The sequence below is a fragment of the Rosa chinensis genome, chromosome 2 (assembly GCF_002994745.2).
Source record: "Rosa chinensis cultivar Old Blush chromosome 2, RchiOBHm-V2, whole genome shotgun sequence".
Taxonomy (NCBI): Eukaryota; Viridiplantae; Streptophyta; class Magnoliopsida; order Rosales; family Rosaceae; genus Rosa; species Rosa chinensis.
The window spans coordinates 12,994,184-13,012,958 of NC_037089.1; the positions used below are offsets into that span (position 1 = coordinate 12,994,184).

The window sequence follows — 18,775 nt, forward strand, 5'->3', positions numbered from 1 at the left end:
TTACACCCCAACTTCCAATTGCGAAAATTAACCCCTTGAACTTGGCGAAAACTACCGATTTGCACCCCTTTCATCAAATCAACGTTTTCCATCCAAATATGAGGGGTAATATGGTCATTTTATATTCATTTCTTTGAATACAAAAATAAATGAAAAACAAATTTAGAGGGAGACAGGGAGACTGATGCCCTTCCATCTACTTATTTATTTATTTTGTATAATTTCATCTACTTATTTACTCATTCACTTCACAACTATTTTTTTTTAATGCAAAGTTATGCCTACATTATATTATTTTCAATAAGAAATATTAAGTGGAGAAATAAAAATTTAGCTTGATTTATCTTTGCTTTGCCATCCTTAGCATAAGGTAAGTCCTCAATTTCTCAAGGCTTGGTAAGATAGGCTTATCTCTTGCGTCTAAAATTGCAGTATTGTTTTTTATTTCTCCATTTAATTTTTCTTATATTGAAATAATATAATGTAGGCATAATTTTGCCAAAAAAAGGGTGGTGTTATTGACACACCATTTTTTCTCTAGTCATACACCCCCTCTATTTTTTTATTATTTTAATTCTTTTTTTCTTTCTTTTTTTACAAATTACCCTAACTACCCTCCCTTACAGTTATGTTTATTTTTCTTTTTTCTTTTTTCTATTCGGCAAGTTAATCATCCGACACAACTTGCGGAGTTTCTAGGTGGGATAGCGCCTATCAGCCATGTGTTGCCTCGCCAACCCATCTCAAACCTCACCACCTGTATAAGAAAAACCGAATGGCCAAACCAGCAGACAGAAGCAAACAAAGCCACAGAAACAAAGTTTGGAAATTTCAATTAGGTGGTGACTTAGTGATGGATCCTTCTATGGTTACAATCTAACCCTAAGGTTTGGAATCCCCGAGGTCCCCCAATTTGTCTTCGTCATCTTTTAAATTCACGACCTTGATTTCTATGTCATTAGTGTGACATTGTTTTCCAGAGTGAGGAGGTTTGCATGTGTAGGATATATTCCATCATTTTGGTGTGTGCTCGTTAGCCATGATGGTTAAGAAGGCGTGCGAGTCCTTCTCGAAGAGCTTGATTGATGAGGTGCGCGCAGAGATGGGGATGTATGAAGCAGACGGGGGTGAGCTTGAGGTACATAGAGTTTGGGTCTGAGCCCGCCCACATTGAGGATGAGAGATAAAATGATGATGAGAAAAAAGGGAATGGATGATTGATTTGCCAAATAAAAAAAAAGAGAAAACAAAAAGAAACATAATTGCAAGGGAGGGTAAGTTGTAAAAAAAAATTGAATTAAAATAATAGAAAATTAGAGATGATGTGTGAATAGAGAAAATTAGTGTATCAGAAACACCACAAAAAAAAAAGACCTGAAGTGAATGAGTAAATAATTAATTGTACAAAAAATGAATGAGTAGATAGAATGAACTCCCTTTAAAGAATTTTTTTCCTTTTATTTTTATTATTCAATTAAATAAATATAGAATGACTATATTGTCTCTTAAATTTAGATGGATAACATTGAATTTGACGGATGGGTGCAAATCGGCCGTTTTTGCTAAGTTTCGGGGATTAATTTTTACAATTACAAATTACAGATGTAAATTGACAATTATTGCTAAATTAGGATGTATTTCAACCATTGTTGTCAAATTTGTGATGTATTTTAGCAATTACGCCGGAAAAACAAAAAAAACAAAAAAACAAAACAGAAAACCAAAAAAAAAAACATTCAGCACCGCCTTTGACCAAGCAACACGTGGAGGGACGACAGCGTCGGCCTCCTCTTATAACGGTCTGAATAACTGCCACGTTGACCTCAAAAGGCGCCACGTTGAGTCCCCAACCGACTCTCCGGTTTTACATAAGAGCAGAGAGAGGCAATCGAGCAGTGACATTTATTCATTACCACTTGCAAAATTTCAATACTCATATCCATCAATCTCTGGGTCGGTTTCGTCATTAAGAGTGAAACAGATCAAATCAAAGATGGGGAAGAGCACAACTTTGTTGCTGCTTGTGTTCTGGCTGGCTACGACGTCGGTTTGGGGCGAGCAGGCTGCTCAGGATGCCAAGGGAAACAGTGGATCATGGACTGAGTGGATTATGAATAAGCTATCACCGTAATGCACAGATTTTCTCTCTCTGAATGGTTATAGTTGGTGATATTGCATTTGGTTTCTTTTTCTTCCAAAAAATGCAGTTTCATCCTGGTTTATATCTCTCTGCATTTAATTCCTATCTAAATTATGAGAGTTGCATGAAGTATGGATTAACGTTCGCGAACAGATTCGTTTTCCCATTATTGTTTTGTGCAAGATATTTTCATGATTTTATGTTATATATATATAGCATTACTGCAATCACCTAGCTAAGTAATTGTTTGTGTCAAATGCATGCTTCCTAAAACAGAAATGGATTTACCTATCCCCCTATTCCATCTGAAGGATGTGTTAATTTTTTAGCATTAGTCCTGAAAGCTTTATCTCCAAATAGCATTATTGTCGGGGACCAAATCACTATATTAGTGGAGAGACCATGAGACCTGGATAGAGGGGAAGGGAAAAACATATACCGTGCACCAAACAATGAAAAAGTGGAGATACAGGATTTAATCCCACAAGGACTGCCTACAAACTACAATATACCACCATTCTTTAGCCTCTTAAGAGAGACTCTTCAATTGTGAAAGTGGGTACTTTCAAATTTTTTTCTCCAGGAGACCTTCCAACCTTTGTTACTTGCTTATTTTTGTTCCTTTACTTCGCATTGTACAACCCTTATTATGGTCACAATTCATAAATTTCACAACTACAATAGAAAATATGTTGAAATTGATTTGAAGAGTGAGAATGAGGTTCTAGATTTAAACAGTGGCTTTGACAAGTTTCTTTGAAATGTTTGGTACCATGTGGCTGGTCAATTCTTAAAGACGCCAGGCTCCCAAAGAGTCTTGTGGAGCTGTTCTTAGATAACCACAGCTCTGGAAACTTAAGCTGTTTGGTTGGGTGCTGAAGTTTAGTAGCCTAGACAATAACAAGGATTCATAATTTCAAAATTGATGAGTGGAGTATCAAGAGCACTAGTGTGATATCATTTGAATTGATATAATAGTTGAGCCTCCCCAGTTCCCACTAACAGCTCAAAGCGTTGAGCTTCGGTTTTATATACTTACTTAGTAGTGTCTATATGTGTGTTTGAGTAGTTGTTGATCATTTACATTGTGCGATGGTGTAGGGGGCTTGGACTCAAGCAGGAGAGAGCAGCTAAGAATGTGGTGGACAAAGCTGGGGATGCAGCCTCCAAGGCCAGGGAAAAAGTGGACTCTTTTGGATCAAGTAATTATTAATTTTACTCCTTTAATTTTTTGTACTTACAGATGAAGTAATTAAGTCGGTTAATTAGTTCTTCATTATACAAGGATTTCATTTCATGCTATACTTTTTTAATTACTTGCTGTCCTCCTAAAAGGATCAAAGTCCCAGGTGCATGACACAGCCAACAATGCCCATGACAATTGGGATCAGTCAATAAGAATGCCTACTGAGAGAGCTGGCAATGCTGCCCAAGAGACAATGGCAGAAGCAGTTGAAGCCGGAAAACATAAAGTAGCCAATGCCTACAATGATGGTAAAGAGAAACTTAACAGTGCGAAAGACATTGCTTCTGATAAAGTTTATGATGCTAAGGAGGCAACGGCAAATATGTATGGGGAGGCTAAGCAGAAAATGAATTCAGCTTCGCATGTGGCATCAAATAAAGCTGATGATGCCAAAGAGGCAACGTCGAATATGTATGGGGATGTTAAGCAGAAAACGAACTCAGCTTCAAATGTGGCTTCAGATAAAGCTTCTGGTGCCAAAGAGACAGCAGATAATATGTATGGGGAAGCTAAGCAGGGGATGAATTGGGCTACAAATATGGCTTCAGATAAAGCATATGATGCCAAGGAGGGAGCGGCCAATATGTATGGGGAAGCCAAGCAGAAAATGAGTTCAGCCTCAAATAAAGCTTCAGATAAAGCTTATGATACCAAAGAGACAACCGCTAATATGTATCGGGAAGCTAAGCAAAGAATTAATCATGCTTCAAATGTTGCATCAGATAGGGTTAATGATGCCAAAGAGACAGTGAAAGGGGCCATGGGTTGTGGAATGGACAAAGCAGCAGGTGCATATGGTGATGCAAAGAATACAATGAAAACGGCTACGAGTACTGTGTCTGACAAGGCAAATGATGCAATGGAATATGGGAGAGAGAGAGCTGCAGATGCATATGATGGAGCAAAGGAGAAAATGAACTTCGCCTTTGATAAGGCAGACAGGGTAGCAGGAGGAATCGAGCATGGAAGAGAAAAGGCAGCCAATTCCTATGATGAGGCAAAACACAGGGTGGGTGAGACATACAGAGAAGCGAAGGATACTATATCCGAGCATACCAGGCATAACTATGAGGCTGCCAAGGAGAGGACATCGCAGGCAACAGGTGATCTTGGGGCTAAGATGAGAAATTGATGCCGGTCCGGCCAGAGCTATGAGGTATTTAATTACCTCTGGCTAATTGCATGTTAAATATCTCTCCATGAAGCCATCTGTGATCACTTGATGACTTTTTTTTTTTTCCCTTTCTTAATAGGGATCTGTGAGTTCTATCATGTTGTGTTTCTTTCTGTTTTCTAACATTTCCCTCTAAAAGTATTAGAACATTAGTTTCCACAATTTTGAATATCTTGTATTCGAAGTTTACTCTTAAAGGGAGCCGCAAGAGCATCATTATATACACACATCATTTATATAGTTCATGAGTTTACTCTATTCTACTGATTCTGTTGAGTGAAAAAACCGTGTGCTGACTACTTACAATGAGGTATTGTTCTGTTACTTGAAAAGGCCAGTAAAATTAATTTCGAATGGTCATTGCCTCTGATAAATGCATGTGCTAGCTACGCTTGTTTGTCATCATCATTAATACACAGTGGCCGCTCACAGAAGGTTTGACTTTGACCAACCCCCCTAGACCTAGACTTCTAGTTCTTATTACCCCACAATTAATTTTAAAATTTATGTATGGATCTGTAGTAATATATAAATTTTGTTACAGCTAGGTTGTTAAGTTTATACAATTAGTGGACTTAATACCTTCTTTGTTGGTGGACTTTAGGGCACCCTTTTCTTTGTTACCCCTGAAGTATACACAGGAATGGCGCGCTGTTCTAGAAAAACTTCTGAATTTTCCCTTCCTCGCTTATGTGCGCCATCTTTCTCTTCGTGTTTACTGTACTGCTATTCAGCTAGAGTTCAGTTTCCATTAATGATACATGACTAAAACTACATGCACATGTGATATTCTCATATTCGTCAAATTATTGGTACATCATATAATCATATACAGTTATACACTAGCTACGTTTGCGAGAAATCAGTAGACGTTGCACAATATATGTCTGAAAAGAAATTATTGGTAATCATATAAATCATATACACTAGCTACGTTTGCGAGAAGACGTTGCACAATATATGTCTGAAAAATAATTGACGATCATGCTAGGGAACTCTATGATTAAATGTTAAAGCAGAAAAACAAGAAAACAGGCAAACCCAGAACCCAGAACCTGATTCTTCCGTCGTCTTTTTCTTTCCTTTTTCTTTTTTTCCATATCTTTGGCTGGTAAAGTGCTCAAGCTAGTGACGGGAAAAAGAAAAGGTGCATGCTAGATCCCATACATTTTCAGCAGAATGATTTTTAGTAAGTTGCCATGCAACCGATTCAATCAGATTTCTGAACTCAGTAGTAATTGGTATCCAAACTCACTACTTATGAACTCTGAACTCGGTATTACTATTTTTCTGCCTACTTTTTCAAGTATCTAAACTAAAGAATAATAAATAAATAAAACAAGCGAGAAGAAGAATGTAGCTGCAACCTGACTCGTTCTTTTGTTCATGAGATCTTTGAAAAATTTGGGAAAACGGAAATAGGAGCGAATGCATTTATCTAACTCTCATATCAAATTCATCTCTATTTGATATGCACATACAAATCTGGTCTATTCACTAAATTTCTCTCTCCCCAAATCTCCAAAGAACAACTATGTGAAGAATTAATAAAAGATCAATTGCCTTACAGTTGCTTCTTCTTCATGGCTTGTTTATTATTGCGCATCCTATCTAACTCTCATCTCTATTTGATATGCACATACAAATCGGTCTATTCACTAAATTTCTTTCTCCCCAAATCTCCAAAGAACAACCATGTGAAGAATTAATAAAAGATCAATTGCCTTACAGTTGCTTCTTCTTCATGGCTTGTTTATTATTGCGCATCCTATCTAACTCTCATCTCTATTTGATATGCACATACAAATCGGTCTATTCACTAAATTTCTCTCTCCCCAAATCTCCAAAGAACAACCATGTGAAGAATTAATAAAAGATCAATTGCCTTACAGTTGCTTCTTCTTCATGGCTTGTTTATTATTGTGCATCCATACCTTGAAAACCTGTCTCCTTATACCCAATTCAGAACACAACTGCTGCACCTCTTGCTCATCGTGCTTCTGGATCCTCCATCCCAACTTTTCTGCCACCTCCATCATCTTGTCCTTCTGCTCTTGGCTGAACTTTGTCCGAAACCGCTTCTTCGAACCCCCGGCCTGATTTGACTGCTCGTACATGTGGATGTGGTTGAGATCCTCACTAGATGACTCAGCCGCCCCTCCGCCACCTCCAAAAGTCATCATCCCAGGAGGAAATGATCCGGCCACGGAAGGACTAGTGGCTGGGAAATGATGGTACTGATGATGATGATGAACAGGAGGTGGTGGAGGGAGTGAGGATAGAACAGGTGCTGATGATGCATTCCGGCTACTGTGGCTGTTTTTGTTGTGGTGGTTAAGGACATGGTAATTATTGGGTACATGTACTAGTTGGGTTTCACCCTCGATCTCTTTCCTGTGGAAATTCCTGTGGCACTCACATGCTGCACATTTTAGTCCTCCCGGGCTGTCTTCCTCTCCGCTCGGCATGAACTCTCCGCAGCCATCCAGTACATGCCCTCCAGTGCTCGCTGCGTGATTCTTCAAGCATTCTCGATATCTAACTGCTTTCGAAGCTGTAATTGGCTCAGGTGCCAGTGCCGATGGTGCTGCTTTGAAGCTGTGGTTTGCTCGGCTTGCAATTGGTGTGCCGCTTGTTGCTCTTGGGCTGGTGCAGACAGCAGCTGGTGATAGGTTTGGATCTGGGTTTGGGATAGGGATTGGGTCAGGATCTCTACTGGGTTTGTATGGATTCGATTGCTGAGGCTGATGATGATGATGATGATGAGGTGGAGCCTGATAAAAAGGGTCTAGGGTTTGGGGGTGGTTAAAGATTAATGTGTTGTTAACATGATGATGAAGAGATGGAGAAGAGAGCTTGGAAGAAGAAGAGTCTCTATGTTGGGGATTGAACCCCAAAGTGGTTGGCATCCCTAAAACCTTATCTTGGCCTCTCACCTCCATTAAATCTGGTATATGGCTATATAGTACAGATTTTTGATTGATCCCCCAGCCTATTTTTCTTTTATAATTATAAAAACGATCGAAGGGAGCTAGCTAGATTCAGATCACTGTTTCCGTAAATTCATGTATGCTAGCTATCGATCTCCATCTTAATCCAGCTTGATCAAAGAACTAATCACCAGCTTAAGATTATTCTTTTTCTATTCTGATTTTGACATTTTCGGTGCTAACCCACCAACCCATCTCACTAATTTCAATGGCCTGTTTCCAAATACCTAAGCTGGTGATGGAGCTTGAGATTATGGACTGATGGGTATAGTAGATGAATTAAAAGCACATAAATACAAGAAACTGAAAAGAAAAGAAAAATTAATCTTGGAACTCAAACAGGAAAAGAAAACAGTTGGGGGCCCTACTGGAGCTAATTAAATCTCACTTACCTTGCTGTAAAATTGAAGTGAGATTTGTTTGATAGTTGCACCACCATTCGAAACAAACAGAAGAAAGCTGCTCGTTCTGGGTAAAAATTTAGTTTTATCAGAAAGTGGTGAGAGAGAATAAAGTAGAGAGAGAGAGAGAGGAAGAGGAGGAAGAAGAGGCCAGAGGGAAACTAAAGTGGGTTGTGTTTCCTATCACCCATCCAGCCCCATAAAATCTAATGAAGCAAAGAACAGTTAGTTTGGTTTGTACTCAAGATGAGTGATGAGGTCTATAGTAGTGGAAGGAGGAGAGTAGTGGCACAGGTCTCTGCAGAAGGGCCGACAGCGTCACGTTAGTCCTCTCCCACACCCTGCACCATGGTCCAGTTCCTAATTATTGCTCTCTGAAACCCTAAACCACCACAAAATTAATGTGTTTTTATTGTGGGCAAGACAGAAAGAAAGAGAGAGAAAAAAGAGGAAAGGAAAAAAAAAGACAAAGGAAAAATGTCAGACTTGACGTTTTTCTGCTTGCCTTGGAATCTTCCTGCAACCTCAAGATCCTTACTTAAAAGTTAAAACTGTTGAAATTTGTTTAGAGCGAGCAAGGCTAATGTTAGTATAATCTTCTTTATTTTGATCTAGAATGTTAGTAAATTAAGTTTTTTAAAAAAAAAAAGTTGAATCCACTAGCAAACCAACAATCAAAGTGTTAGAGACTACAAATACTTAAAGATAGAAAAAATGGCGAGACAACAACTAAATTTCTATCTAATTAAGCACTGCAACTTATTATAAGACAAATTGAGCTTGCATCTTAAGAGAATGTATAAACAAAGACTAAACTCCGTGTGTTCTAGGAAAAAATCATCAACTAGCTGTCTATCCGCGGGTATGTAATAAAAAAAAAATTAAATTTGTAGGTTATTCAATTCATTACATACATGAATGCATTAATATATATAAATACATTCGACATAATTAATGGTAAACCAATTATGGAGTGGCATTCTCTCAATGCGTCGAGTTGATTTATCCCTGCATTGAATCAATTTGCTAAAAAAAATTATTTAAGTTTATCTCTCTTAATTTTTCAGTTTTTTCATGAATATTTATTGTTCAAACCCTAAATGATTTTAAAAACATAAAATAGACAAATTTCAAATTAGATTTATGTTAATTTATTCAATAACAGATGCTAGAAGGTCAAAAGGCTACTACTGCTCCTCATCTGATTATTGATACGAACCGAAAAATTTGAGTGACCTAGGTAAAAAAGAAAGAAAGAAAGAAAAGAGGTTGTTCTTGGCTTTTATTTAGTATTCACTGGATGGTACTGCTCCTTAACACTGTAACATGGAAGCAGGAACAGCAAAACGCACACGAGCATTTTCTACAGGTTATCAAACAAGTTAGGGTTTATTTATTAGCTAAAGATGATTAAGGAAGGAGTCAGAGTGATTAGGCTTTTAATTAGTTAAAGACGTAAAAGGACAATAAAAGGGTCAGAGGAAGGAATTTATTTCCTTTTTTCCTCTGATCTTTTTTCGGTGGGTGTGGGAGAGCTAAAGTGAGATGAGATGAGGGAATGCGGGGCCACATCACAGCATTTGTTTTGTTTTTTTCTTAGTGTAATGTGTCAGCCTCTCTCTCTCTCTCTCGCAGAAGCTGAGTGAGGGTTTGTGCGTCTGCAAGCTGCAGTTTCCTTCTTTTTCCATCATCGCATTCCAATTTAGTAGATGCCATTTTTCTCAGTTTGCCACACCATGCATTATTGGAACTTTCTCTTTGCTTCTCATCCCTCCTTCGTCAGTGTTTTTGTTGCTTTGTGTCACAGTAGTGCTGCGTTTTCGAAATTGTAAAGAGAAACTCCATTATCAAACACTGTGCTGTGCTGTGCATGTTCTCTTTTCCTTCTAGTCCCACCCGCATGTTTCCAGATTAAAGTTTCGCATAGGAGCCTCACCATGTTTAAAGTGTTTTTTGCTCGTCGCATAAGATTAATTAGGTTCAAGTATCCTCAACAAGCATTTAACTTTTTTTTTCATTTTCATTTTCTCTAATGATATAAAAATTTCTTCCAACGCCAAGTACCATCGGAAAAAACTTTAGACAAGTTTTTTTTTCCTTTCTTTTTTTTTTTTTGTTTTTTTGTTTTTTTTGCAAGGCAATATTGACAATGAATTGAAGCATTGCTACATATTCTAAAATTTGAATAGAGTCAAGCATTAAAAGATTTAGTTGTTAAATAAAATATCAACATGCAATTTATATAGAGCTAGCACATTCTCTCATATGCGACCATAATCCACAATTATTGAATAAAAAATAATTGGGAAATGAAACCGGTGGCTTCAAACGCATGAGCTCACAGTTTTTAAACTTTATGATAGATTTATTTTAGATGACCAAGAAATGTAGTTTTTAGAAAAATTGAAGGTGGTTAAAATTTTCTTACAAACATCTTCAATATAGCCTATAATTCTTAAATTATGTCCGACCATGTGTTAGCTTAGTAATAGATTTTCTAGTTCTCTGAATACTTAAAAGTCAAATATAGCTAAAATCATCTAATTTTTTATGAGACTTAAAACATCTGGTTGAACTTCCTTATTGGGATTTTCTTTTCTAAATTTCACCTAGCAGACACTTCATTTAAAATTAAGTGCCTCTCTTCTTCTGAATCATCAAGTAGTATTATGTTATCTAATATAATCGTGTGTGTGTGTTGTCTAGGCGCACTTTCGTTGTTTGTTTGATAAATTGGTACATTTTTAGGAAACATGACCCTAATGTAATCTTGCATTGTTAAATTGTGACTATGACAACTAATGGTCGAGTTTTTATTTTAGAAGAATATTCGTGAGGCTTTTGATCTCTCTAAATTACTGTTTAAGCCACACCAACTTTGGTGTGCTTGAGGGAACAATTTCCAAGTAGTAAGATCTATTATTAAACTAATCTAGGCCTCATTAAATTAATGTAAGAGAATAAGTTATTTTTGATAAACTAAATCAGACAAATTTTCTTTCCTAATGAGTGCATGCACAATTAATTGGTGGGATTAGGGAGACGTGGCAGAAGCCCACGCTAGGGTCAGTGTTAGTTTATTCCTTCGTTTTTTCTCTAAATCATTTGTTTTCTTTGCAATGTTAGCTGGGGTTCTAATATTAGTTGAGTGATTAAGGTTTGGTTTTGAGATAGGTCTTTATGTGGGTCTCATTTACACTTACAATATGGCCCCTTCTAGTAGTCGTCGGCTAGTGAGGCAAGTTGGTTACCGTCATTTTCTTTCTTTGTCGTTTTGGAGGTGAAATTGCAATCCCATACAATTTTGAAAAACAACAAACACTTTGAGCTTTACTTTTATTTTTACCTTTTCTATTCAAAGCGAAATAATAATAAAATAAAATAAAGTTAACATACTCATATTTTTTTTGGAATCAAGCCCACTAGGCGAAATAATATATTCATCACAAGCCAGAATAAGTCATTATATACTCTGCCCTGTCATTTAAGGACATAGACAGACAAGGAGGTAGTGATAATACTCACAATGGTACGTAGAAATAGACCTACTCATTGTACATTTCAGATCGTAGAGAGAGCGGAGATCCTCATTTGGTACTACACCAGAGACGCTAGAGATTTAGGTTCTTAATACAATAACATTATTGAATTTAGATAAAACTAAAAACATAGGGTTGGGCCAAGAGCCTAAACCCTAGCCCAAATAGCAATGGACTAGGGCAGAACCCCAGCCTAACAGTTCGTGGCCCAATAGGTAGTCCACCAAGGAGACTTGCTTCAAGCCGTCATGATGGTTCGGGCCAAGTCCACCTTCCCTCGCACCCCGTCGTACCATCACCGTCCGGCCAGGCTCCGTTCGACCCACATCGCTTGAACCGCGTCTTCCTAATTCGGCCCGCCACCACCGCCACCAAGCCACCCTCGCTGACCTACATCAGCACAGAACAACCATCCCGGCGATCTAAGCCGTTCTGAGTCCACGCCGCCGCCACGATCTGCACCAAATCAGAACAGCCTTCGCGAAGCCAGGCGTCGTAACCACACTCCAGTCGATCCAACAAAGCCTAGCCGCGGGGATTGACAAACCCGACCGTGACGCCACGATCCACCCTTCACCACCATCCCAGCCGAACGCAGTGACGAAACCCGAGCAAAGCCCTTCGACAACCCTATGGACAATAGGTCTCCCGTCCGACAGCAAACCCTACAACGATGGTGAGGCCGGAGGCCATCTCCAACGTCCGAGCGCCGCCGGACGAGAACAAGATTGAAACCAGAGGCGGCCTTAGGGTTTCTCGAGTAGAGAGAATACCAAGCTAATTGTTAACATACTCATATATTTAATCACAATGCCCATTTAAAGTAGGCTTAAGTTCGGCCTTTTTTTATCAAAGAGGACTGGCTTCACAATAGAGAAATACTGATTAATTATGAATTTTTTTTTTGTTAAATCATAACTAATTTCTTTTTTCATCAAGTTTAATATCTACCATTTGATCACTACATGGCTATAATCAGTAGTGTAAAATCAGCTGCCATGCGTTTCGACGCTGTTACTCTTGCCTTATTTATTCTTCCTTATATTCTGAAGCAATTTTTGCATCTTTTCCTTTCGTATTGTTTATTTTGGCTATTGATGTATTTTTGCATCATCTCTTTGTAATCTTTCAATTTCAATAAAGAGCTTACCTCAATTTACTCAAACAAAAATAATCTACCATTTGATCGAGATTGTAAGCCAAGTCAAGCCAATTTCCCACCACCTCTTTATTAAAGGTCCAAATATATTCTGAACAATGGAGTCGCAAATGTAAGTTTTGGAGTTAACATGCATTCTCACTCTTTATTGGTTTGGTACTCTAAATCGAGCCACGTCAAATCCAAGGATGTTTAAACTCAATCTAGATCAAGTTTCAATTCTAGTTTTTATCACCATTAGGGTCAAAACTTTTTTGCACCAAACAAAATCATACATAACTTTCAAAAGTGATCAAAATGATACCTAAATTTTTAAAAACAAATCAACTTGATACCCAACTTTCATAACTGATCAAAATGACACCTAAAATTATCTGCGAAAAAGTCGGCCTTTTCTCTCTAGGGTTTCCTTTGGCTGAGAAATCGACCAAGTCCGGCGTTGTGATGGCGGCGACTTCTAGGCTGTCGTTGTTGGAGGGTGTGGAAGAGGCTGTGAGCCTGGTTGGGGGCAGCGAAGCAATCCAAGACCTTTTTTTTATTTATTTTTTATTTTTTTTATATCTGTGGCCGGGTATTGGCTCCCAAGAGACCGTTTGTGATCCCGTCGCTCTCGGCAGAGATCTCCGGGGTATGGGGGCTCAAGGAGAGGGTCTTGATCCATGAGGAGGCTGCGGGAGTTTTTGTCTTCCAGTTCAAGGATCATGAGGAGAAGAACCGTGTTCTTAATGGAGGGTCGTGGTTCTACAGTGGCTCCATGCTGGTGTTGGTAGACTACGACGGAATCAGCTCGGTGGAGGCGGTGCCTTTGCATTACTTGGAGATCTGGGTGGCGGTGAAGGGGTTGCGAATTGCCACGCGCAATGAGCGAGCTTTAACCCTACTTGGGAATGCGCTGGGGACTTTTGTTCGGCTTGATGTGGCGGCATTGCAACGGAAAGATCCCGTCCAAAGGATCCGTCTGATCCATGACGTCCGCAGACGGGTCTGGGCTCGCCGTACATACTCTTTCTCGCCGGTGGTTTCTGTGACTTTGGATTTCCACTACGAGAAATGCCACGACATGTGGCTTTTTTTGTCACGGTGGAGGTAATTGTGATAAGGGGTTGATGGCGGAGGCTTCAGCGTTGTTGGCGTCGGTTACGGAGCCGGAGATGACTGGAAAAATAGCGGAGCATGCTGGGCTGGTGCAGAAACTAGGGTAGAGGTGTGTGCAGAGGGTTCGGTAAGGGTGGCTGCAAGCTTGAGGGCTCCGGATTTTTCAGCAGGAAATCCTAACTTCAAAGTAGGGTTGACCGCTGACCTGGCGGTGATTGGGCTGAAGCAGCTTGGGTTGGAGGAAAACGAGCCGAGCCTTACTCTTAGGACTGTTGGATCCAAGGTTGGTATTGGGCCTTCTCTTCCTTCCTTTGGAGAGCCAGCTAAGGTTTTGGGTAATCGACGACCACGAGAAGATGTTTCGATGGAGGTTGGCAAGCGTCCTAAGCTAGCATTTCCTCTGGATGTGTAGCCGGAAGCTTTAGTGGACGTCCCGGTTGCTTTTATTTAGAAAGTACTGAAGAAGAAGGGTAGACCCCGTGGTCGGCGGAACAAACCCAAGCTTCCAATCATGGCAGATGATGATCCAATTGTGAAGGGGATGGAGGAGTCCCCGTCCAAGGAGGATTAGGCTTTGAAGCCCTACACTGCTCTGTTTGGGTGGTGTAGGTTTTTTTAAGGTTTTTGTTTTCTTTTCGGTTTTTTTGTTGTTTGCTCTTAATAATTCTCTTAACCTCTTCTCCCTTGGCCTTAGCTCCTTGCTGATTGATGAGTGGTGATGTACACCAAAAAGGTCTTTAGGAGTCAAAGCTTATCATTTCAGTGCTTTGTTCTTGGGTAGGAGATGTCTGGGGGCTTTTAGGCTTTCATTTCGTTTCGTTTTTAGTTTGTTTGGTTTTGTCTTTTAGTTTCTCTGCATAGAGCAGTTTGATTTGGACTTGAGTTGTATTATGAAGGATTTTTGAATCCTTCTAGCTTGACCGAGTGAGGTCGTTGAATTATTAATGGAACCTGATTCCGTTTCCCTCAACCAAAAAAAAAATGATACCTAAAGTTTTAAAAACAAATCAACTTGATACTTCGGTTTATTTTTTGTAACTTTTTGTTTAAATTGATCACGTGTGGTGCGGTATTTTGTGGGGTTATAATAATATTTTACACAAAAACTGTTTTTCAATTATTTTTTATTTTACTTTGTTAATTCTCTTCTTCTATCTCTACCTCTCTCTCTCTCCCTTCCCATTTTTCTTTGTTTATTTAGAAGTTGGGAAACATCCGAATTTTGTTTGTTTCTACGATCGATGGTAGAAATTGAAATTGAATGGAAGAGTTTTTTAATTTTATAGAAGAAGAAGATTGGGTTATAAATGGTTAATGGCCCTTTGATGACAAATCACTTTAATTTTTGTGCTTATTTTTGCATTTGATTTAACAAAGAAGTTAGAAAAATAAACCGAGGTATCAAGTTGATTTGTTTTTAAAACTTTAGGTATCTTTTTTATCACTTATGAAAGTTGGGTATCGAATTGTTTTGTTTTTAAAAATTTAGGTATCATTTTGATCAATTTTAAAAGTTGGATATCATTTTATCCGATGCAAGAAAATTTTGACCCTAGTGATGATAAAAACTCTTTCAATTCTAAACATCATCAAGCTCATGACTTGGCTCTATTAACGGATTCACACACCGTAGGTGAGTAAAGGAGGGATCCCTTCCAATTTGGACGGACATGAGTGACACCAATCACCAATGTGCCAAAGAATAAAGATGCAAGATATGTACGGACGGGCTGGATTGGCATCTAATCAAAGTTAGTAGGAGACTGTAGTACTCGAGACAAGGGAATCTATGATATGGGGTTATGGCTCGGACTAAATCAGTCGTCCCATCAGCGCATGCACGTTTTCTTTGGTGGTGGGATTGTACAGTACAGTGTTTGGGTTGTTGTGGAATCTGACCAAAGCTAAGCCAGTGAGTAGTGAGTGCCTTAAAGAATCTAAACCACCAGTGACCTCGACTCCGACTCAAACTATTACCCTTTAATTTGCTTAGTCGTCAAACTATCCACTCATATACCTTCTCTGATTTGAAGTGAGAACGTTCCCTAATTAGTGACTATTACTGATCACCCTTTTCTTTGCTCACCCAACCATTTTTTTCCCTCACTTCGAATACCCAAAACTTAGCCATACAGCCCATACCCAATTTCCATTGGAAAAACAGGCTTGGGAGCTTTGTAATGGAAGTAGGCTTATTGCTTCCAGTTCCGTTTGGTCACCAGAATGAAAATTAAAAAAAAAAAAAATCAGAAAAAAGGAAAAAGTGCACATGAAGGGCTTTTGATTTCTTATTTTTGGAACTAATTTTCCGTTGCACCAGATTTGTTTCCACAAACTTGTTTACCATTCTATTCTAAATAAAAAATAAAAAAATAATTAAAAAAAAAAACACACTTCTTGTTTACCATGAATGGTAAAGCCTTGAATCTACAAACCGAACAACCATTCATGGAAAAGCCTTGAATCTACGAACCGAACAAAGGTTTAGGGTTTACGGTTTACAAGTAATTTTGTTGGACAAAAGCGGGTGAGATGATAAGATATGGCAACACGTCTTCTTTCTCTGTCTTGACAGAAAAATTATTACTCAAATCAGTGATGAATGTGAAAAGGTGATCGATCAGATTTGAACATCCATATGACTAATGAAGCTCACTGAAATCGAGTAGTTGATTAAGCTCATGAATGTGTGCCTTAGTCCTTTGACTATCTAGCAGAAGAGGGAAGTGACTTTGATTCCCTGTATACGTTTCTGCCATTGAAGAAAAAGCCCAGGCACTAGCATGTGGTGCCAATATGATTCACATGATCCAAGTCAATGTACTGCTGAATACCAAGGAAATAAGAGCACTATCAACTATCGTAAATAAAAAGCAAGCTCCCCATAGTACGATGACGCAACATTCACTACAAGAGTCTTTATAGACTACTATTCATTTCAGTTAAGCAATGTACAACAGTGGTAAATAACACTATTCAGCAACAACAGGTTGGTAATAGGCCAGGATGCCAACCAGGTACAGAAGGTCAAGTTTTGCAAAGACAGCCAATTTAACAAGACAATAGAGGTTTGCTCATGAGCTCGGCCCCAAGAAAGATTGAGTATAGCAAGACACCCATATTAAAGAACTGACAACAGCCTATAACACCGAATTGAGCTGATGTAGAAATAGTATAATTTTCAAGGGAAAAAATAGAATAGAAAGGAAACAGGTAGAAGCAGATGAAGATAATTAGAAGTAATAGAGGTTTATAGCACCAAACCCTAGCATGGAAACCCTATGGGCTATCTATAGAGGCCAACACTAACAATATAAAGACTTGGAAGTGATCCAAAAGAAACCCAAAAAGTCCTATATCACAATCCTAAAGTGATGAAAATTGATAAATCCATAACCAAGTTATAGTATAAAAATCATAAGAGAGATGACCAATCTCCATCTCTAGCTATAGGACAACTACTGTTACAGTCAACAGCTTTTTTTTTGAAATCTGGAGCTTATACACAATATATCAAGAGAACGAATCTACAGATGTGTAACTCCCATAGTTCGCCAAATCATTAAGATTGTAGCATGGTTGCCATCCACAACTGGCATTTCCTTTATGATGCTTATGAACCCCAATGCAACCTTAATTCGATAATTACCAAACATGATATCAAACTTCCAAGTCATATTCCATTTAGAAAGTTAGTCAAGTATAACTAGAGTCTTCAATCTACATACAAAGTTTATTTTCACAACAGAAGGATAATTTTGAACATTGAGAACTAACAGTACTATTCGAATCGAAGATTTTCAACTTTCATTCTAACAATGACAAAACCAGTGCAACAGTACAGAAATACAACAAGTGGAGAACTAAACACGCAGTAAAAGCTTATGTGATTCATAGAGACTACCCAATTGGAGCTACAACACCCCCTTGGCTTCCATATACCTCCACATGTACCAAGACCCAACAGACCTATAAGGCCTCCATTTCTCACACACCTCCTCCATCTCCAAAGGCTTTGGCAACTCCTTCAGACCATACAACAGCTTCACTCCTTTCCTCACACCAAGATCACCCACCGGCAGAACGTCAGGTCGTTTAAGCGAGAAGATCATAAACATGTGCACCGACCAAGCCCCAATTCCCTTGACCACCGTCAGCATTGTCAGCAACGACTCATCGTCCATTTCGAGAATCGCCGAATCCGATAAAGTCCCATCACTGAACTTCTCTGCCAGGTCATGGAGATAAGAGGCTTTCCGGCCCGAAACTCCGATCTGCCGGAGATTCTGGGCCGAAAGCGAGAGCAGAGTTTCGGGGAGGATCGATGACTCGCCGCCGCAGAGCGAGACGAATCGGGCGTGGATCGATTGGGCGGCTTTGGTGGCGAGTTGCTGGTACAGAATGCTTCGCGCGAGTGATTGGAACGGTGGACGGTCGGAATCGAACGTCGGCGGGCTGTAGGAGTCGATCAGAGCCGCTAATTGCCGGTCGGAGCTCCGTAAGTGGTTTAGGGCGAGGGTAATTTCGGATTGGGAAGTTAATGGTTTTAGGGTTTTAGGCAAATCCGAGGAAATTTGGACGGTGAGCTTGGTGGTGGTGGAGAGTTTTAGAATTTTTTGGGGTCGGAATGGGATTTTGGAGGAAGTTGAGGGGTTTTCAGAAATTTGGGTTTGGGGTTTGGATCGCTTTGCCATAGAGAGAGAGGGAGGGAGAGTTGAGAATCGGTGAAGTGAGTAGGCAATGGTGGCGATGAAGAAACGGTAGCAGTAAGGCGCGGGGGGGAGAGAGGACGTTGTGGTACTGGTGTCGTTATTATATGACCCGCGGGACTTAATTTTGAGCCTGGCCCAACAAAATCCAATCTGAGTGTGATTCTCATCTTCTAGTCCACTGAATATGGACGGGTGTTTTTAGTCTTTAATAATGGAGGCCCGGAATGGTTAGGAGATTAAAACTTTGCATTTTTTTTTTTTTTTTAACAATTCTTAAACTTTGATTGATAGTGTGTAGTTTGTGTTGGGTTTGGGGCCT

The 18,775-nt window shown here is 39.2% G+C and overlaps 3 protein-coding genes across 3 annotated transcripts; 1 reads left to right on the forward strand and 2 right to left on the reverse strand.

The window, feature by feature from the left end:
- The first annotated feature begins 1,895 nt into the window (after positions 1-1,895).
- LOC112189731 lies at positions 1,896-4,818 on the forward strand. The gene is made up of 3 exons (XM_024329080.2): positions 1,896-2,127; positions 3,242-3,342; positions 3,476-4,818. Exons 1-3 carry the CDS (start codon positions 1,994-1,996, stop codon positions 4,516-4,518), a joined length of 1,278 nt encoding a protein of 425 aa, XP_024184848.1. The 5' UTR covers positions 1,896-1,993; the 3' UTR covers positions 4,519-4,818.
- Positions 4,819-5,981: 1,163 nt separating this feature from the next.
- On the reverse strand, positions 5,982-8,320 carry LOC112190379 (zinc-finger homeodomain protein 6). Its single transcript, XM_024329813.2, has 2 exons — positions 7,943-8,320; positions 5,982-7,853 (listed from the first exon to the last, which is right to left on the reverse strand). The coding sequence occupies exon 2, from the start codon at positions 7,500-7,502 to the stop codon at positions 6,447-6,449; it is 1,056 nt and encodes a 351-aa protein (XP_024185581.1). The 5' UTR covers positions 7,503-7,853; positions 7,943-8,320; the 3' UTR covers positions 5,982-6,446.
- A 9,208-nt stretch (positions 8,321-17,528) lies between these two features.
- Positions 17,529-18,535, reverse strand: LOC112187672 (DNA-3-methyladenine glycosylase 1). Its single transcript, XM_024326562.2, has one exon. It carries the CDS (start codon positions 18,436-18,438, stop codon positions 17,659-17,661), a length of 780 nt encoding a protein of 259 aa, XP_024182330.1. The 5' UTR covers positions 18,439-18,535; the 3' UTR covers positions 17,529-17,658.
- Positions 18,536-18,775: the final 240 nt, after the last annotated feature.

Bases quoted from the DNA above. Each gene is read 5' to 3' on its own strand.
- LOC112187672 (XM_024326562.2), bottom strand. From the start codon at position 18,438: ATGGCAAAGCGATCCAAACCCCAAACCCAAATTTCTGAAAACCCCTCA.
- LOC112189731 (XM_024329080.2), top strand. From the start codon at position 1,994: ATGGGGAAGAGCACAACTTTGTTGCTGCTTGTGTTCTGGCTGGCTACG. The intron at 2,128-3,241 runs GTAATGCACAGA...GCGATGGTGTAG, and splicing joins ATTATGAATAAGCTATCACC to GGGGCTTGGACTCAAGCAGG. The intron at 3,343-3,475 runs GTAATTATTAAT...TCCTCCTAAAAG, and splicing joins AGTGGACTCTTTTGGATCAA to GATCAAAGTCCCAGGTGCAT.
- LOC112190379 (XM_024329813.2), bottom strand. From the start codon at position 7,502: ATGGAGGTGAGAGGCCAAGATAAGGTTTTAGGGATGCCAACCACTTTG.